The sequence below is a fragment of the Apium graveolens genome, chromosome 6 (genome assembly GCF_009905375.1).
Source record: "Apium graveolens cultivar Ventura chromosome 6, ASM990537v1, whole genome shotgun sequence".
Lineage (NCBI taxonomy): Eukaryota > Viridiplantae > Streptophyta > Magnoliopsida > Apiales > Apiaceae > Apium > Apium graveolens.
This window is the reverse complement of record NC_133652.1, coordinates 8,076,575-8,090,992: the sequence shown is the minus strand read 5'-3', so window position 1 is coordinate 8,090,992 and position 14,418 is coordinate 8,076,575. Positions and strand designations below refer to the sequence as shown.

The 14,418-nt window shown below is 35.1% G+C and overlaps 1 protein-coding gene across 1 annotated transcript; it reads left to right on the top strand.

Annotated features, from left to right (window-relative positions):
- The first annotated feature begins 3,130 nt into the window (after positions 1-3,130).
- On the top strand, positions 3,131-3,472 carry LOC141664503 (putative mitochondrial protein AtMg00310). The gene has a single exon (XM_074470455.1). It carries the CDS (start codon positions 3,131-3,133, stop codon positions 3,470-3,472), a length of 342 nt encoding a protein of 113 aa, XP_074326556.1.
- The last annotated feature ends 10,946 nt before the right edge of the window (positions 3,473-14,418 follow it).

Sequence of the window (14,418 nt, the reverse complement as noted above, 5' to 3'; positions counted from 1 at the left end):
CACGCAGCATAGGTTTTTTGTCCTGACCTTTTTGTGTAAGGTTTTGGAACTTCTTCAGTTTGCTTATCCCCTTATTTATTTGTTACTTCATTTTTTTTTGGAAGATGAATTAGACCTTGTACCACTTCTCTTCCTTTTTCTAACACCAATCTCTCTTGTTTACCTGTGTCATCTGATAAAATTTCATCTCTGAAACTTCTGATATTTTCTTCAAATACAACATTCTATGGGATAATTTCTATGTGCACCCCTTTTTATTTTCTTAGTTCATTTTAACTCAATTTTTTTTGACATATTCAATCAATTAACACAAAAAGCAAAAACTAAAATTCAATTGACAAAATTTAAATCAAATCTATTAATTTGAATATTCACGTTTAAAATATTAAAGCCTCAAATGAATTTTTCAAATATCCCACTAATGAGATCTCAACACACAATGCCTTTGACTCTTTGGTTGATATGGAGGAGGGTGAAATTATTGCTCACTGTGATGTCATTAACAGGAAAAGAAAGAGCAAAAACTCAATTATGCTTGGCCTTGAGGCACCTAATATCCATGTTAGGACTTCACCTCGAACAAGCAAAGTAGGAATCAAAAAGAAAAGTGTGAGACTGGCGAGTCTAAAACTGCCACTTACCTATCTCAATGAATTATGCAATTTGGAATGTGAGAGGCTTGAACAAATCACCTCATCAGAAGGAAGTCAAGAATTTTATTAGTAGTAATCATTTATCTTTAATGTGTGGTATCGAGACTAAGGTGAAACTTCACAATAGTGTGGCTGTTTCCAAAAAGATCAATAAGCATTGGCAATGGCTTTTTAATTACGAATACCATGAAAATGGTAGAATTTGGGTTGGCTGGGACCCAAATGTTTGGCACGTTTCTGCCATTTCAAAGTCGGCACAACAAGTGACATGCTTGGTTACTTTCATTGAAAATCAGGTCCATTTTAGGGTCACCTTTGTTTATGCTTATAATAAGCCTTCTCAAAGAGAGCCCTTATGGAGTGATTTAAAGTGTTTAAGCAGCAGCTTTGTGGAGCCGTGGTATGTTGGTGGGGACTTCAATTGTATAGCTAGAGCAGAGAAAATGTAAGGAGGCCGTGAACACTGGACTACGGACATGCAAGCTTTCAAGAATTGCTTGGTGGATGCAGGGCTGGATGACATCAAAACTTTGGGTTCTTTTGTTCACTTGGAACAACAAGAGACCCACTAGTTTAGTGCACAAGCGTCTTGATAGGTTGATGGGCAATGGGGCGTGGTTCAACCAATTTACTGAGGTGTTTGTTTTGGTTAAACCTCGAGGATTGTCTGATCACAATCCCCTGCTTTTAACAGTCCCTATACAGTTAGAAAAAATAATAAAGCCTTTTCAGTTTTTTAATTTCATGACTGAAATTGAAGGCTTTAAAGAAACAGTTGCGAAGGCTTGGTCAGTTCCTTGGTACGGGGACCCAATTGGGATTCTATGTAGAAAGATGAAGTTTGTGAAAACAGAGCTCTCTGTTTTGAACAAGAATCACGACAACATCCAGTCAAATGTCAAGGAAGCGAGAGAGCAACTTAATATGATCCAAGATTCCATAGTGCATAATCCAGGTGATGAAATTTTAGTTGCTAATGAGTTGATAGCTGCTAAAAGGTTGGAGAAAGCTATTCTCGAAGAAGAGGCTCTTTTTCATCAAAAATCCTGGGTGAAATGGTTGAGTCTTGGAGATAGCAACACAACATTTTTCTTTAATCAGACACGTTCAAACTGGAATCACAATAAGCTTTTAGCTATTGAAAACAATGAAAGGCACGTAACTTTTGGCCAGAAAAACTTGACTAGTAGAGTACTTCAAAAACTCTATAGGGTCAAGTGGTATGCTTGATCTATCTATCTTAGATGATCTGCATGGTCCCACTCTTTCTGAGGCTCAAGCCTCTAGTCTTGAGGGTGCATTTATGCCTGAATTGGTCCTCAAAACGCTCAAGAAAATGAAGAGAAACAAGGCCCCAGGACTCGATGATTTCACGGTGGAATTTTACTTAGCAACTTGGGACATTGTTGGTGATGTTTTCACGAATGCTATCTTACATTTCTTTAATACAGGGGTGATGAGTAGAGGTCTCAATGCTACTTCGATTGTTTTGATTCCCAAGGTCTCAACTCCAATTTGTATGAAAAACTTTAGGCCTGTCTCTCTTTTCTCTACTGCCTACAAATGTATTTAAAAAATTATTGCAGGGCGCCTTAAAAATGTCATGCCAAGCTTGGTTAGAATCTCCCAATCAGCATTTATCCCTGGGACGCATATCTCGGACAATATCTTGATGGCCCAAGAATTGTTTAGGGGCTATGGGAGAGTCACTGGGATCCCTAAATGCGCAATCAAAATAGATCTTTGGAAAGCATTTGATTAATTGATTGGAGTTTTATTGTGGCAGTTCTTGTCAAGTGCAATTTTTCTAATACCTTCATTCGTGGATTGAAGCTTACATTGCAACCCCTTTTTACTCAGTGAAAATCAATGGAGCTCTCTCGGGGTTTTTCAAGGGTGCAAAGGGCCTTCGCCAAGGCGACCCCTTATCGCCATACCTTTTCACTCTAGTTATGAGCATTTTAACCTTGCTTCTTCATTCTAATAATCAATTGTTTCGATTTCATTGGAAATGCAAGGGTTTAGAATTAAATCATCTTCTCTTTGCGGACGATGTTTTACTTTTTTTCTCACGGGGACAAGTACTCTATAAACCACTTGATGTATTGTTTAGAGAAATTTTTGAGTGTTAGTGGTCTTAGTCCCAGTGCTCACAAAAGCTCAGTTTTATTTAGCAATTACAAGGAAGATGTTGTTTGTTGGTTTGATGACGCCTTTAGAATCCCTCATGGCTGTCTCCCGGTCACGTTCCTGGGCGTTCCTCTTATTTCGTCAAAACTTTGTATTGACGATTGCCTTCCTCTTATTGACAAATTGACTGCTAGAATGAATCTTTGGACAACATTGTTTCTCTCCCTAGCAGGTCGTGTTTAGTTGATTAGAGTTGTTCTTTGTTCTATTGAGGGGTATTGGACCAACCACTTCATACTTCCTAGAGCTGTGCACAAGCACATTCAACAACTGTTGACCAGATTTTTATGGAAAGGGGACTACTCAAAGTTGGAGGAACCAAAGTTTGCTGGAGTGACATTTGCCTCCCGAAGGATGAAGGAGGTTTAGGGCTCCGTAACCCTGAGGAGCGGAACTATTATCAAATTCTCTTACACTTGTATAGAGTAGTAAACAAGGATCGTTCTCTTTGGGTTTCTTGGGTGTACACGACTCATCTCAAATTTAACAAATTTTGGGTCATGGAGGAACCGACTGATTGTTCATGGATTTGGAGGAAAGTGCTGAAACTAAGGCCTATTGCTCTTCAGTTTCTTCAGTATAATCTAGGGGATGGAAGAACCACTTCTATATGGTTTGATTCATGGTGACATGATAAGTGTTTGGCCAAAACAAAACATGATTTGATCTACTTACAAGTGCACTCAAGGAGATAAGCAATGGTCAATGATCTCATTCAAACTGGAAGGTGGTGCCTTCCTAGTCCCAACGCTCGTTTGAGACACCTTAGTGACACTCTGATACGGTGGCTTGCTCACTTTGATAACCCGGACTTCAATCTTTCTAAGGCTGATTCTTTAAGTTGGGAGCTAAGGCCTCTAAAGCAGCTCAAGGTCTGCCACATCTGGGACTCAATTCGAACTCGAGCTACAAAGAAACAGTGGAGCTCCTCTGTTTGGCACCGTCTTAGTGTCCCACGTTATGCTCATCATGAATGGATTGTTTGTCAAGGGAGGCTCTCAACCTTCACCAGGCTCGTTCGTTTTGGCATTCAGGTTTCTCCTTTGTGTACTCTTTGTGTAGGTGGGATTGAAACTAGTGATCACCTTTTTGTTTACTGCACTTATAGTGGATATGTTCTCTCGAGATTGGCCTCCTCTCTTAGGCTCCCTATCACTGGTGATTCCTGGAATGATTTGATCATGGACTAGGGACGAATTTCTCATAAGAGGCACAATGCATTGGGACTTCTTGCTTTGCAGGTGTACTGCTATCATATTTGGCAGATGAGGAATGCAAGGCTGCATGACAAAGGGGTCCTAGGCCCGTCTTCGGTTCTTAAGGGAGTTATGCTAGATATTAAAATTCGAATGCTTTCATCCAAGTAGTTCAAGAACCTAGACTGTATATGGATTTTCCGTAGTTGATTTTTGTAGGCCCTTGTGTGCTTTCTATTCTCAATCTTTTATGCTAAGATTGATCATAGGTAGTCTTCTCTAGGTCCTCTAGAGCAAGGGTCAATCCCTCTTTTCTTATTAATATATACTAAATTAGCAAAAAAAAAGACTTTCAATTTTTAAATAAAATAAATAATCAAAAAGAAGCTAGTCGAACATGAATGTACAACTATATACCTAAATAAGACATAATCGAGTTCGACTCAACTCGATTTGTTTACAACCATATTCTCGTGTAATCTTTGTTTCAGTGTATATCTGGCCTATAAAACTTTAGATTAATTAATAGAAATTTTTACGATAATTTTTTTTGACCATGAGTTATTATGATATTCAGAAACTATAACAAAATATTTATAAAATTATGTTTAAGTAACTTACGGGAAATTATATATGATACCTTCTAGATATTGACTTGTACATATGTTATAATTTACATTTTTGACATTTTAGTGTCTATTGATTTCATTAACTAATACCACTCCGTTAGTCATTCGTCAGCCAACATTAGTCTAAAAGTACCAAATGGAAAAAAAATCAATTATATAATCGTAAATTAGTAATATATTCACTCTAACTTTTTTAATCAAATATATTTTTGACAAATAATAATTAGAATAAATAAAAAATAATAAGAAAATAATGGTGACTATATAAATGATGTTAATTTACCTAATTTAAAAATAATTCAAGAAATTATGAGTGTAATTTATTCAAATATTTTCTATTATTATTATATTTTGTACTAACTATAATTCGAATAAATAAACTAATAATATAAATAATAATATAAATGAAAATAAGAAATAAGGTTACTTTTAATTCTATTAATATTAGTTATTTATCATCTGATATTATATAAAATTTTAAACAAGAATGATTAGAGTATATTATAATTATTAAATTAGAATGAAACTAGTTGGTGATTTATAATGCTTATATGAAGTACCGAGAGGATTAGTTTTTTTTATTAGAAATAGGTTCAACAGGAGGTTTTACGTCTCTTCTAGCTTTGTCGCTAAAAACATTTAATTCCCTGCAAGTGTTGGTCAGTTGGTTAAAAATGGGATAATAATCGGGGATAATAATCGGTCATTGGTTCGACTCTCACGGGAGGAGAATTTATGGTTATGCCTCATGCCGCTTAAATACGATTTAACTTGATTCACGAGGTTTGCACGCAATAGCGTGAGCACGCAGAGTTTACCTAGTGCGCACCCGAAGGGTAGCGACTCCGGATTATTTTTGATAAAAAAAACATTTAATTCTATTTAGAAAAATATTACTAAATAGATGTCAAAAACATTTAATGATACTAAATACAAAAATCAATTACGGAGTATATGATTGTATGATTAAGAATATCTCCTAAAGTTTTAACAACTAACCTTGTATTAAATGATCAACTAACCATATACTCCCTCCTTCTCGTTAAATTCTTTACATTGGAGGACGGAGGATTGACACGCATTTTAAGGCTCTCGTAAAATATAATTCTCTAAATAATTTTCATAATTTTTTCTTTTAAATAAAAAAATAGTGTTTAAACTTTTATACAGAAAAAGAAAATTTTAAAAAATAAATTATAAAACTATACTTTATAGTAGTCTTAAAATGTGTGCCCGGTATGAGGAATAAGTATGTAAAGAATCCGGTGGGATGAAGGGAGTATACAATTAATGTTACCATTTATAAGTAGAAAATTTTGAGCAAAATTAATAATTTCCCATAACCTTTTTACTATTTAAAAATAAAAATACATGTTATTGTAAATACTTAATATTATAATTAATCTATATTTTCTTGATTATGCGGATTAATTTATGATGAGAAATAGTAAATATATTTACCATCGTTTTATCTTGTAAAAGAAAAATCCATAACAGCTGCATACAGTTTGTTTTTAATTTAATAGCCTAGCAGGCGAAGTTTCGTGGACTGAGAAAAAGTCTAAACACACATTTTTCTCAATGGAAAAAGTAGAAATACTATAATATAAACATTTATTGTAGCGGGCTCTTTAGATTTGTATAAGAAGTAAACCTGACATCAAAGCAGAGAACAAGGTGACATCGTCATTCTATGAAATGAAACTTTCACGTTGATTCATGAAAGTTGATTTATTACGACCAACGAGGATCTTAGCGACTGATATACTTTTTCTCATTGACAAAAATGTATCTTTAGACATTTTTTTCATTCAACGTAATTATATCGGATACTTGGTGTGTTTGGTAACTCTGTACCAATTATTTTTTCATGTAATTAAGATGTATATTTTGGTATATTTGGTAACTGTTACATAGTTTCTGAAGAATCTTGAGAATCAGTATTTTTTAAATTTTATTAACGCTCTTTAGGCTTGCTATGGAATTGACCCCTCTTTTATTTTGCGGCCTAATTATTTGAGTTTGTTTCTCTCGGTTTATTCATTTTTTTGTTCAAATTTTTCGATTGATTATGTTTCTTTTGAGGAATATACAAGGAGATATAAAAATACCATACATATACGCATCAATATTTTTTTGTCGAATTATTGTTGTCAGGGCTAGGGCTGTCAATGAATCGGAAATTCGATCCGAGCAGATTCAATCTGAAGGCTAATGAAGCGAATATGGATCATTAAGAAAAAATCCGATCCGATAACTAACGAATATGAAATTAGGTCAATCTGATCAGTTAAGAATCCGATCCGACTATTTATTATATATCATATATAATATGTTAGGTCACACAACACTGTAGAAAGAGGGTTGAATTTAGTGTTTATACAATCAAATCGATTTAGAACATAAGTATGTAACATTAATCAAGTTTATTCAATATAATAAGCTATGTTACAAAGTAGGTTAAACCACTCTCTCAGTGATGAACAATATCACTAAGAGCTGCTAGGTTACGATGAATAATGTTCTCGTGAATGATAACACTTATAGTGTAAACCCTAAGCTGTGTTTATATAGTACACAGTTACAATATATCTTCTAATTGATATGGAATATAATTCTGTCTCCTAAAATATATCAATCAGATATTATCTTCTACAAGTCGTCTAGCTCTCCAACTCTTCATACATATCTTCTTTTGTTTTAGTCCAGATCTTCTCCTGTAAATCAGCTGCATTCCTTATCTGAAGTACCCGCACTTAAATCCTGATATAAATGCTGACGGCCTTAAGTTCTGATATAAGTTCTGACTTCAGTGAGTTCTGATTTCCAGTAAGTCCTGATATTAAGTTCTGAAACTAAACAAATCAGATTAGACATGACATCATAAATATATCTAACAATCTCCCCCAACTTGTAAATTATGAAAAATATACAAGTTAATATATTTGATGATGTCAAAAACATTTAAGTACAAATGCAATGAGAGTTTATTTAGACAACTAACTATAACTTACAGTCCTTGCAGCTTTTACCAATCTTACTGAGTCAATCTGAATCCAAAGTGATTCTTGACAAAGTTTGATATCAGCTTCTCTTCTGCATTCCTTAGGACTTGAGCTAATATAGCCTTGACTTGCTTCATTTCTTCATCTTGACTTCCAATCTGGTAGATTGTAGTCCTAAGTGCTGAGATGTGATTTCTTTCCAATCCATCACCAAGTCTGATTACTCTTGGATGAGATGAGTCTTCGTTATAGCACAAACATTTCTCTTTCAGAATAACTTCAAGTTTAGCAGAATTCTTCTTCATTGAAATTTCACTTCCATCATCTTCAACTATCTTTGGAATAAATTCTACAACCCTTGATCCAGAGATTCTGGCTTTATCCCTTATGGTCTTCATGATGAAATTTGACCATCTTCTGATAATCTCAGACTTTATCTCCAAAAGATAATGAAAGAATTGAAGTTCTTTCAGAGATTTGTTCAGCACATCTGATTCTGACATTTGGTATGTTCTTCCATCTTCAAGAAACAGAATCAACTTTTTTTTGACATTACTCTTATCACGAGCATCCAGTACCACTTGAACAGATATAACCTTGTCAAGGTGTTTTTGTGTAACTTCCTCAAGTGGTTTGTCAGTTAATAAGAATGGATCTCTAGTAAGTACTTTAACTCCTGTTTTGATCTTGGCTTCTTCAGAACCTAATCCAACTCTGTCTCTTGCTTCTCTGGCTTTCAATCCAACAATCATGAAATCAGATAGCAGTTGACTTTTCTTAGGATCTGATGGTTTAACATTTTTCCATAGGAGTTCCTTCTTATCAGTAATTATCATTTTGTTCAAATCAACTTGAGCTCTGTCAGAGGTTGATGTCTTGATGACTTGATCAGAATTTGTTGTTTTTTTTATACCTTGATGTTCTGAAATGTCTTCACTCTGAACAACTTGAGTTATGTCAGAGGTTGTCTTAGATTCTTCTGTTATCTTTCTTCTTTTCAGAGTTTCAACAGTTTCATCTTCTGCAACTGTATCATCAAAAACCTGAACCATTTTGCACACAGGTTTCATCAGGATTTGAGGAATCTTCATCTCCTATATCTTTGTTGGTTCATCAATCTTTCCTTTCTCTTTTGCCTTGGGATCAATTTCAACTTGTGATCTTGTCTTGGGCTTTGAAGCCTCAGAGGTTGACCTTTCCTTGATCACAATGCCTTTTGCCTTAGGCCTTGGAGGTTTCTTTACATTAGAAGCTTTAGGTTTAAGATTTGTCTTCTCAGCTGCAAATCTAGCTTCTTCCTCCTTTAGAGTCTCTAAATCCATTCCAGGATTATGCTTGAGAAATAATCTTCTAGCAATCTCTTCATCAAGTGTCTAAATCCTGGAATCTTTATAGTAGACAGTAGTCTCCCTTCCCTTAAGCTTCAGAGTTTGTAAAAACTTCTGAGAGTCTTGACTTTCAGCTTGAATCAGAATATCAGAACTTGATATCAGACTTTGATCATCAGAACTTGCTTTCCAAACTTGAGCATTCACAGCTTCAGAACTTGTATTCTTCTGTGTAGAAGATTTGCTAGAATCAGAAATTAGTTTATGTGAAGAAACTTTGCTGCTTTGATTTCTTTGACCTTGACCCTTGCTAGGGTTTCCCTGGTCATCTTCTCTATCATCCTTCTTCTTCAGTGTTTGAATAGTAGAGCATTTGGACTTAACTACTTTCTCCCCCTTTTTGGCATCATCTGTCAGGAGTAGAGAGAGAAGAAGTTCCAATGAAGATTGGATTTCATTGAGCTGTGCTTGTTGAGAGGCTTGATTCTGCGGGACCTCATTCAATTGGCCCAGTTGCTTTTCTTGAACTTTCTCAATAGCCTCTACTTTTTCATGAATAGTCTGATAAACCTGTTCTTGTCTAGCTTGAGTATCAGGTCAGCTTATCAGCATTTTCCTGTAATTTATCAACCTTGGCATGAGTAATGGAGTGTTGACCTTGAAGACCTTTAATACTGAGAGCTGTGACTTTAAATTGAGTTTTGAAATCAGAATTTGTCAGCAACTCATGAGCTTTTGCAATATGATCTGACAGAACTTTTGAGCTGGGAATGAAGTCAGATTCATTCCACTTCTTGGTCCATTCAACTCCTCTATGAGTTTCTTCCTAAGAAACAGGAGCATCTTCTTCAACAAACTTTTTAAGCAGTGCCTCCTTTCCAAGAATTTGAGCTGGAGTGTTTACCGGAGCTGACTCTCCAGATCTTGCTAGAAGCTCATCATCTTCTGACAACACAAGAGTGTGTGTGGCTGTAGGAGATTCTGGTACAACTTCATCTGTTTCCACATCCAGAATTGGAGTAGTTGGTATTTCAGCATTTAGTGGAGAAACAGGTGGAGTTGTCACTTGTCCTTGTGGTGCTTCCAGAAACAAGACAGATGGAATGATTAGCCTATGAATGTCAATTTCAGGACTTAATCCTGAATCTTCAACTATAATAGTTTCTTTGATTGGAGAGATAGTAGGTGAAAGATTGTAAAATCTTTTAACTCTCTTATTTATACACTCCACATGACAACGGCTCATTTTGTGAAGCAGAAAAGACTTTTTACACCTGACAGCATGGAAACAGTCAAAACAATAATGAGTGGGCACGTTAAACGGGCAGTAATTATTGCTCACATGCTGTTACAAAAACAAACACGCAACCCATTAACCAAATGATTATCACTGTTTTTATCTCACTTAATCATTTTCTGATAAAAATGATCGTTACAGTAAATACCAAAAATAAGTCATGTAATTAAATAATGCCACGTAAACATCAGAGCTTCAATCAGGATTTGCATCAGAACTTGATTATTATCAGAATTTAACGGTCATCAGAACATGGCTTCTGTACTCAAAAAGTGAATGACTGTTTCTGTGATTCTTCACACAAATACTGACTGGGTTCTTCAGAGTTTAATCATCAGAACTTTTATCAGAACTTGTCCTCGGAATTTATGCAAATGATACTTAACTGTTTGTCAGGAACAACTTAATCACCACAGTAATTTTCATCATTCATATGGAGTGATAGTGTGTGCATGTGCAAATGATCAGATAAAGATTAAAGTCTGATAAACTTCAGTATATCTTAGAAATAAGGCATAACTAAGAAAAATGCTTAAAATCTGACTTTAATTGTGAAGTCTACTATATAATAAAGTTATGCTAGAATCCACCTCAATTGTTTGTGCTCATTTTATGCATCTTTTGAAATTCTTTAGACAGTGGCTTCTTAGTGTAAATGAGTTACAACTGCCATAAGAATTTATGCTAATATCAGAATATTTCTCCAGTAATCAGAGAATGTGAAAAGTCACCAAGAAAAATTATTTTGCTTTTCAAATGCATATTACTTAATACCAGCAATGCACTTGGGTCTTCCCTTTCACATATTTACTCTAGATCTCAAAGGAGTACCTGGTTTCATTTTTTCTTTTCTTTTATTTTTTTTATTTTCTTCAGATAAGTGAGGCTTATCAAGCATGTAGTTCATCCTTAAGATTTACTGACATCAGAATTTGACAGATAAGAAGCAAAAATCTAGTTTGTGACTTAGTAATAAGATACACAAAGTAAATTTGACTAAGATCAAAATTAGAATTTGCTTGTGTTATTGATTTCCACATAAACAACTAATTCAAACATGGGATACACAGTTTGTTAAAGACTACTAAGTCAGCATCTAACAAGATAATCCTCATTGGATTGAATAGTCACAGAACATTCAAAACACTGTCAGAGTTTATAGAATCATATCAGATAACAATCAGTATTTAATATATGTTACAATTTAAGTACATATTACATGGAGATAAAACAATTTGTAAACACTGATCATTAAGTCTGATGCATGAGAACAAAAACTAAACAGATTATGAGAAAGAACCTGAAACCATTCTAAGTTCATTTACCAGTCTTGTAAAAGTAGCTTCACATAGTGGTTTTGTGAAGATATCTGCTAGTTGTTGATCTGTTGGAACAAAATGCAATTCCACTGTACCTTCCATTACATGTTCCCTTATGAAATGGTACCCAATGCTGATGTGCTTTATCATTGAGTGTTGAACCGGATTTCCTGTCATAACAATAGCACTTTGATTATCACAGTAAATAGGTATTTTAGAAAATTCTAACCCATAGTCCAGTAGCTGATTCTTCATCTAAAGAATCTGTGCACAACAGCTTCCTGCAGCAATATATTCTGCTTCTACAGTTGATGTGGAAATTGATTTATGTTTCTTGCTAAACCAAGAAACTAATCTGCCTCCAAGAAATTGGCAGCTTCCACTAGTGCTTTTCCTGTCTATTTTGCATCCTGCAAAATCTGCATCTGAGTAACCTATTAGCTTAAAATCTGATTCTCTAGGATACCACAATCCTAGATCAGTTGTACCCTTGAGGTACTTGAAAATTCTTTTCACAGCTATTAGATGAGGTTCTCTTGGATCAGCCTGAAATCTTACACAAAGACAGGTAGCATACATGATATCAGGTCTACTTGCAGTTAAATAGAGTAAAGAGTCAATCATACCTCTGTAGTTAGTAATATCTACTGATGCTCCAGTATCTTTATCTAACTTAATTGCAGTGGCCATGGGAGTGGATGCAGTTGAACAGTCTTGCATTCCAAATTTCTTGAGTAAATTTCTGGTGTACTTGGATTGATTTATGAAAGTACCTTCTTCATTTTGCTTGACTTGAAGTCCCAGAAAATAGCTAAGTTCTCCCATCATACTCATTTGATATCTTGACTGCATTAGTTTTACAAACCTTTCACAGAGTTTGACATTTGTAGAACCAAAGATGATATCATCAAAATATATCTGTACTAAAAGTAAGTCCTTTCCATAGTTGAGGTAGAATAGTATTTTTTTCAATTGTGCCTCTGGTAAATCCACTTTCCAGAAGGAATTGAGCTAAAGTCTCATACCATGCTCATGGAGCTTGCTTAAGGCCATAAAGTGTTTTATCAAGCCTGTAGACATGATTTTGAAATTTTAGATCTACAAAGCCTGGAGGTTGTTCAACATATACCTCTTCTTCCAATTCTCCATTGAGAAAAACACTTTTCACATCCATTTGAAAGACTTTAAACTTCTTGTGAGCAACATAAGCCAAAAAGATCCTTATGGCTTCCAATCTAGCAACTGGAGCAAATGTTTTATCATAGTCAATATCCTCCTGTTGAGAGTAACCTTTAGCAACCAGCCTTGCTTTGTTTCTTGTAATTATGCCATCACTGTCAGTTTTGTTTCTGAACACCCATTTTGTACCAACAATGGATCTGTCCTTTGGTCTTGGCACTAGGGTCCAGACTTTATTTCTTTCAAATTCATTTAACTCTTCCTGCATTGATTGCACCCAATCAGCATCTTGAAGAGCTTCTTCCACTTTCTTTGGTTCAGTCTGAGATAGAAAGGAATGATAGAGACATTCATTTGTTGTTGCTATTCTAGTTCTGACACCTGCTTTAGGATCTCCAATTATTAAGTCAGGTGTGTGTGATTTAGTCCACTTCCTTGCAAATGGAAGTTGATCTCTAGAACTGGATCCTCCCTTATGATCCATGTTGTCTCCATCAGCATTTTCTGATGCTCCCCCTGAAGTTATGCTCTCTGAGATTGCAGAATTTGAGTTGGATTCTTCAGGAATTGAAGAATCAGAGTTTCCAGAATTATCAGAATTTGGCTCGTCAGAACTTGATGAATCAGAACTTGAAGAGCCAATGACTGGTTCTGATGCTTCTTGAGAGTCTTGAGATGTGGTATGATCATTAGCTTGCTCCCCCTGAACAGGTACATTTCCCTTTGGAGCAGTTACCACAGTTTCAATGACATCAGAGTTTAACCCGTCAGAACTTACAGGATCGGGATTTAGGTCATCAGAGTTTACATAATCAGAATTTAAATCTTCATTTTCAAATCTCAGCTGATCATGATCATTGAAATCTTCAAGTCCAGTAATCTTTTTATCATCAAAAGATACATTGATAGATTCCATGACAACCCTTGTTCTTAAATTGTAGACTCTGAAGGCTTTTGTGGAAAGTGGATATCCAACAAAAATTCCTTCATCAGCTTTTAGATCAAATTTTGACAGCTGTTCAGGATGAGTCTTAAGAACAAAACACTTGCATCCAAATACATGAAAGTATTTCAGATATGGATTCTTTTTCTTCACCATCTCATATGTTATTTTTCCATGCTTGTTTATGAGTGTAGCATTCTGTGTAAAACAAGCAGTTTGCACAACTTCGGCCCAAAAGTAAGTTGGTAGCTTTGCTTTATCAAGTATAGTTCGTGTAGCTTCAATAAGAGTCATGTTCTTTCTTTCTACAACTCCATTCTGCTGTGGAGTTACAGGTGCAGAAAATTCCTGCTTTATTCCATGCTTTTTGCAGAACTCTTCCATGATAGAATTCTTGAACTTAGTGTCATTATCACTTTTTATTATTTTAACAGAATCTTTGACTAACTTATCCAGCTGTCTGACATGATCAGTTAGAGTGGATGCAGTTTCATTCTTCTTGTGCAAGAAATACACCCAAGTGTATCTTGTGAACTCATCCACTATAACCATAGCATATTTCTTCTTTGCAATGGACATGACATTGACTGGACCAAATGGATCAACATGCAGTAAGTGATAAGGCTCAAGAATTGAGGATTCAGTTTTGCTTTTGAATGAAGATTTTCTTTGTTTTGCC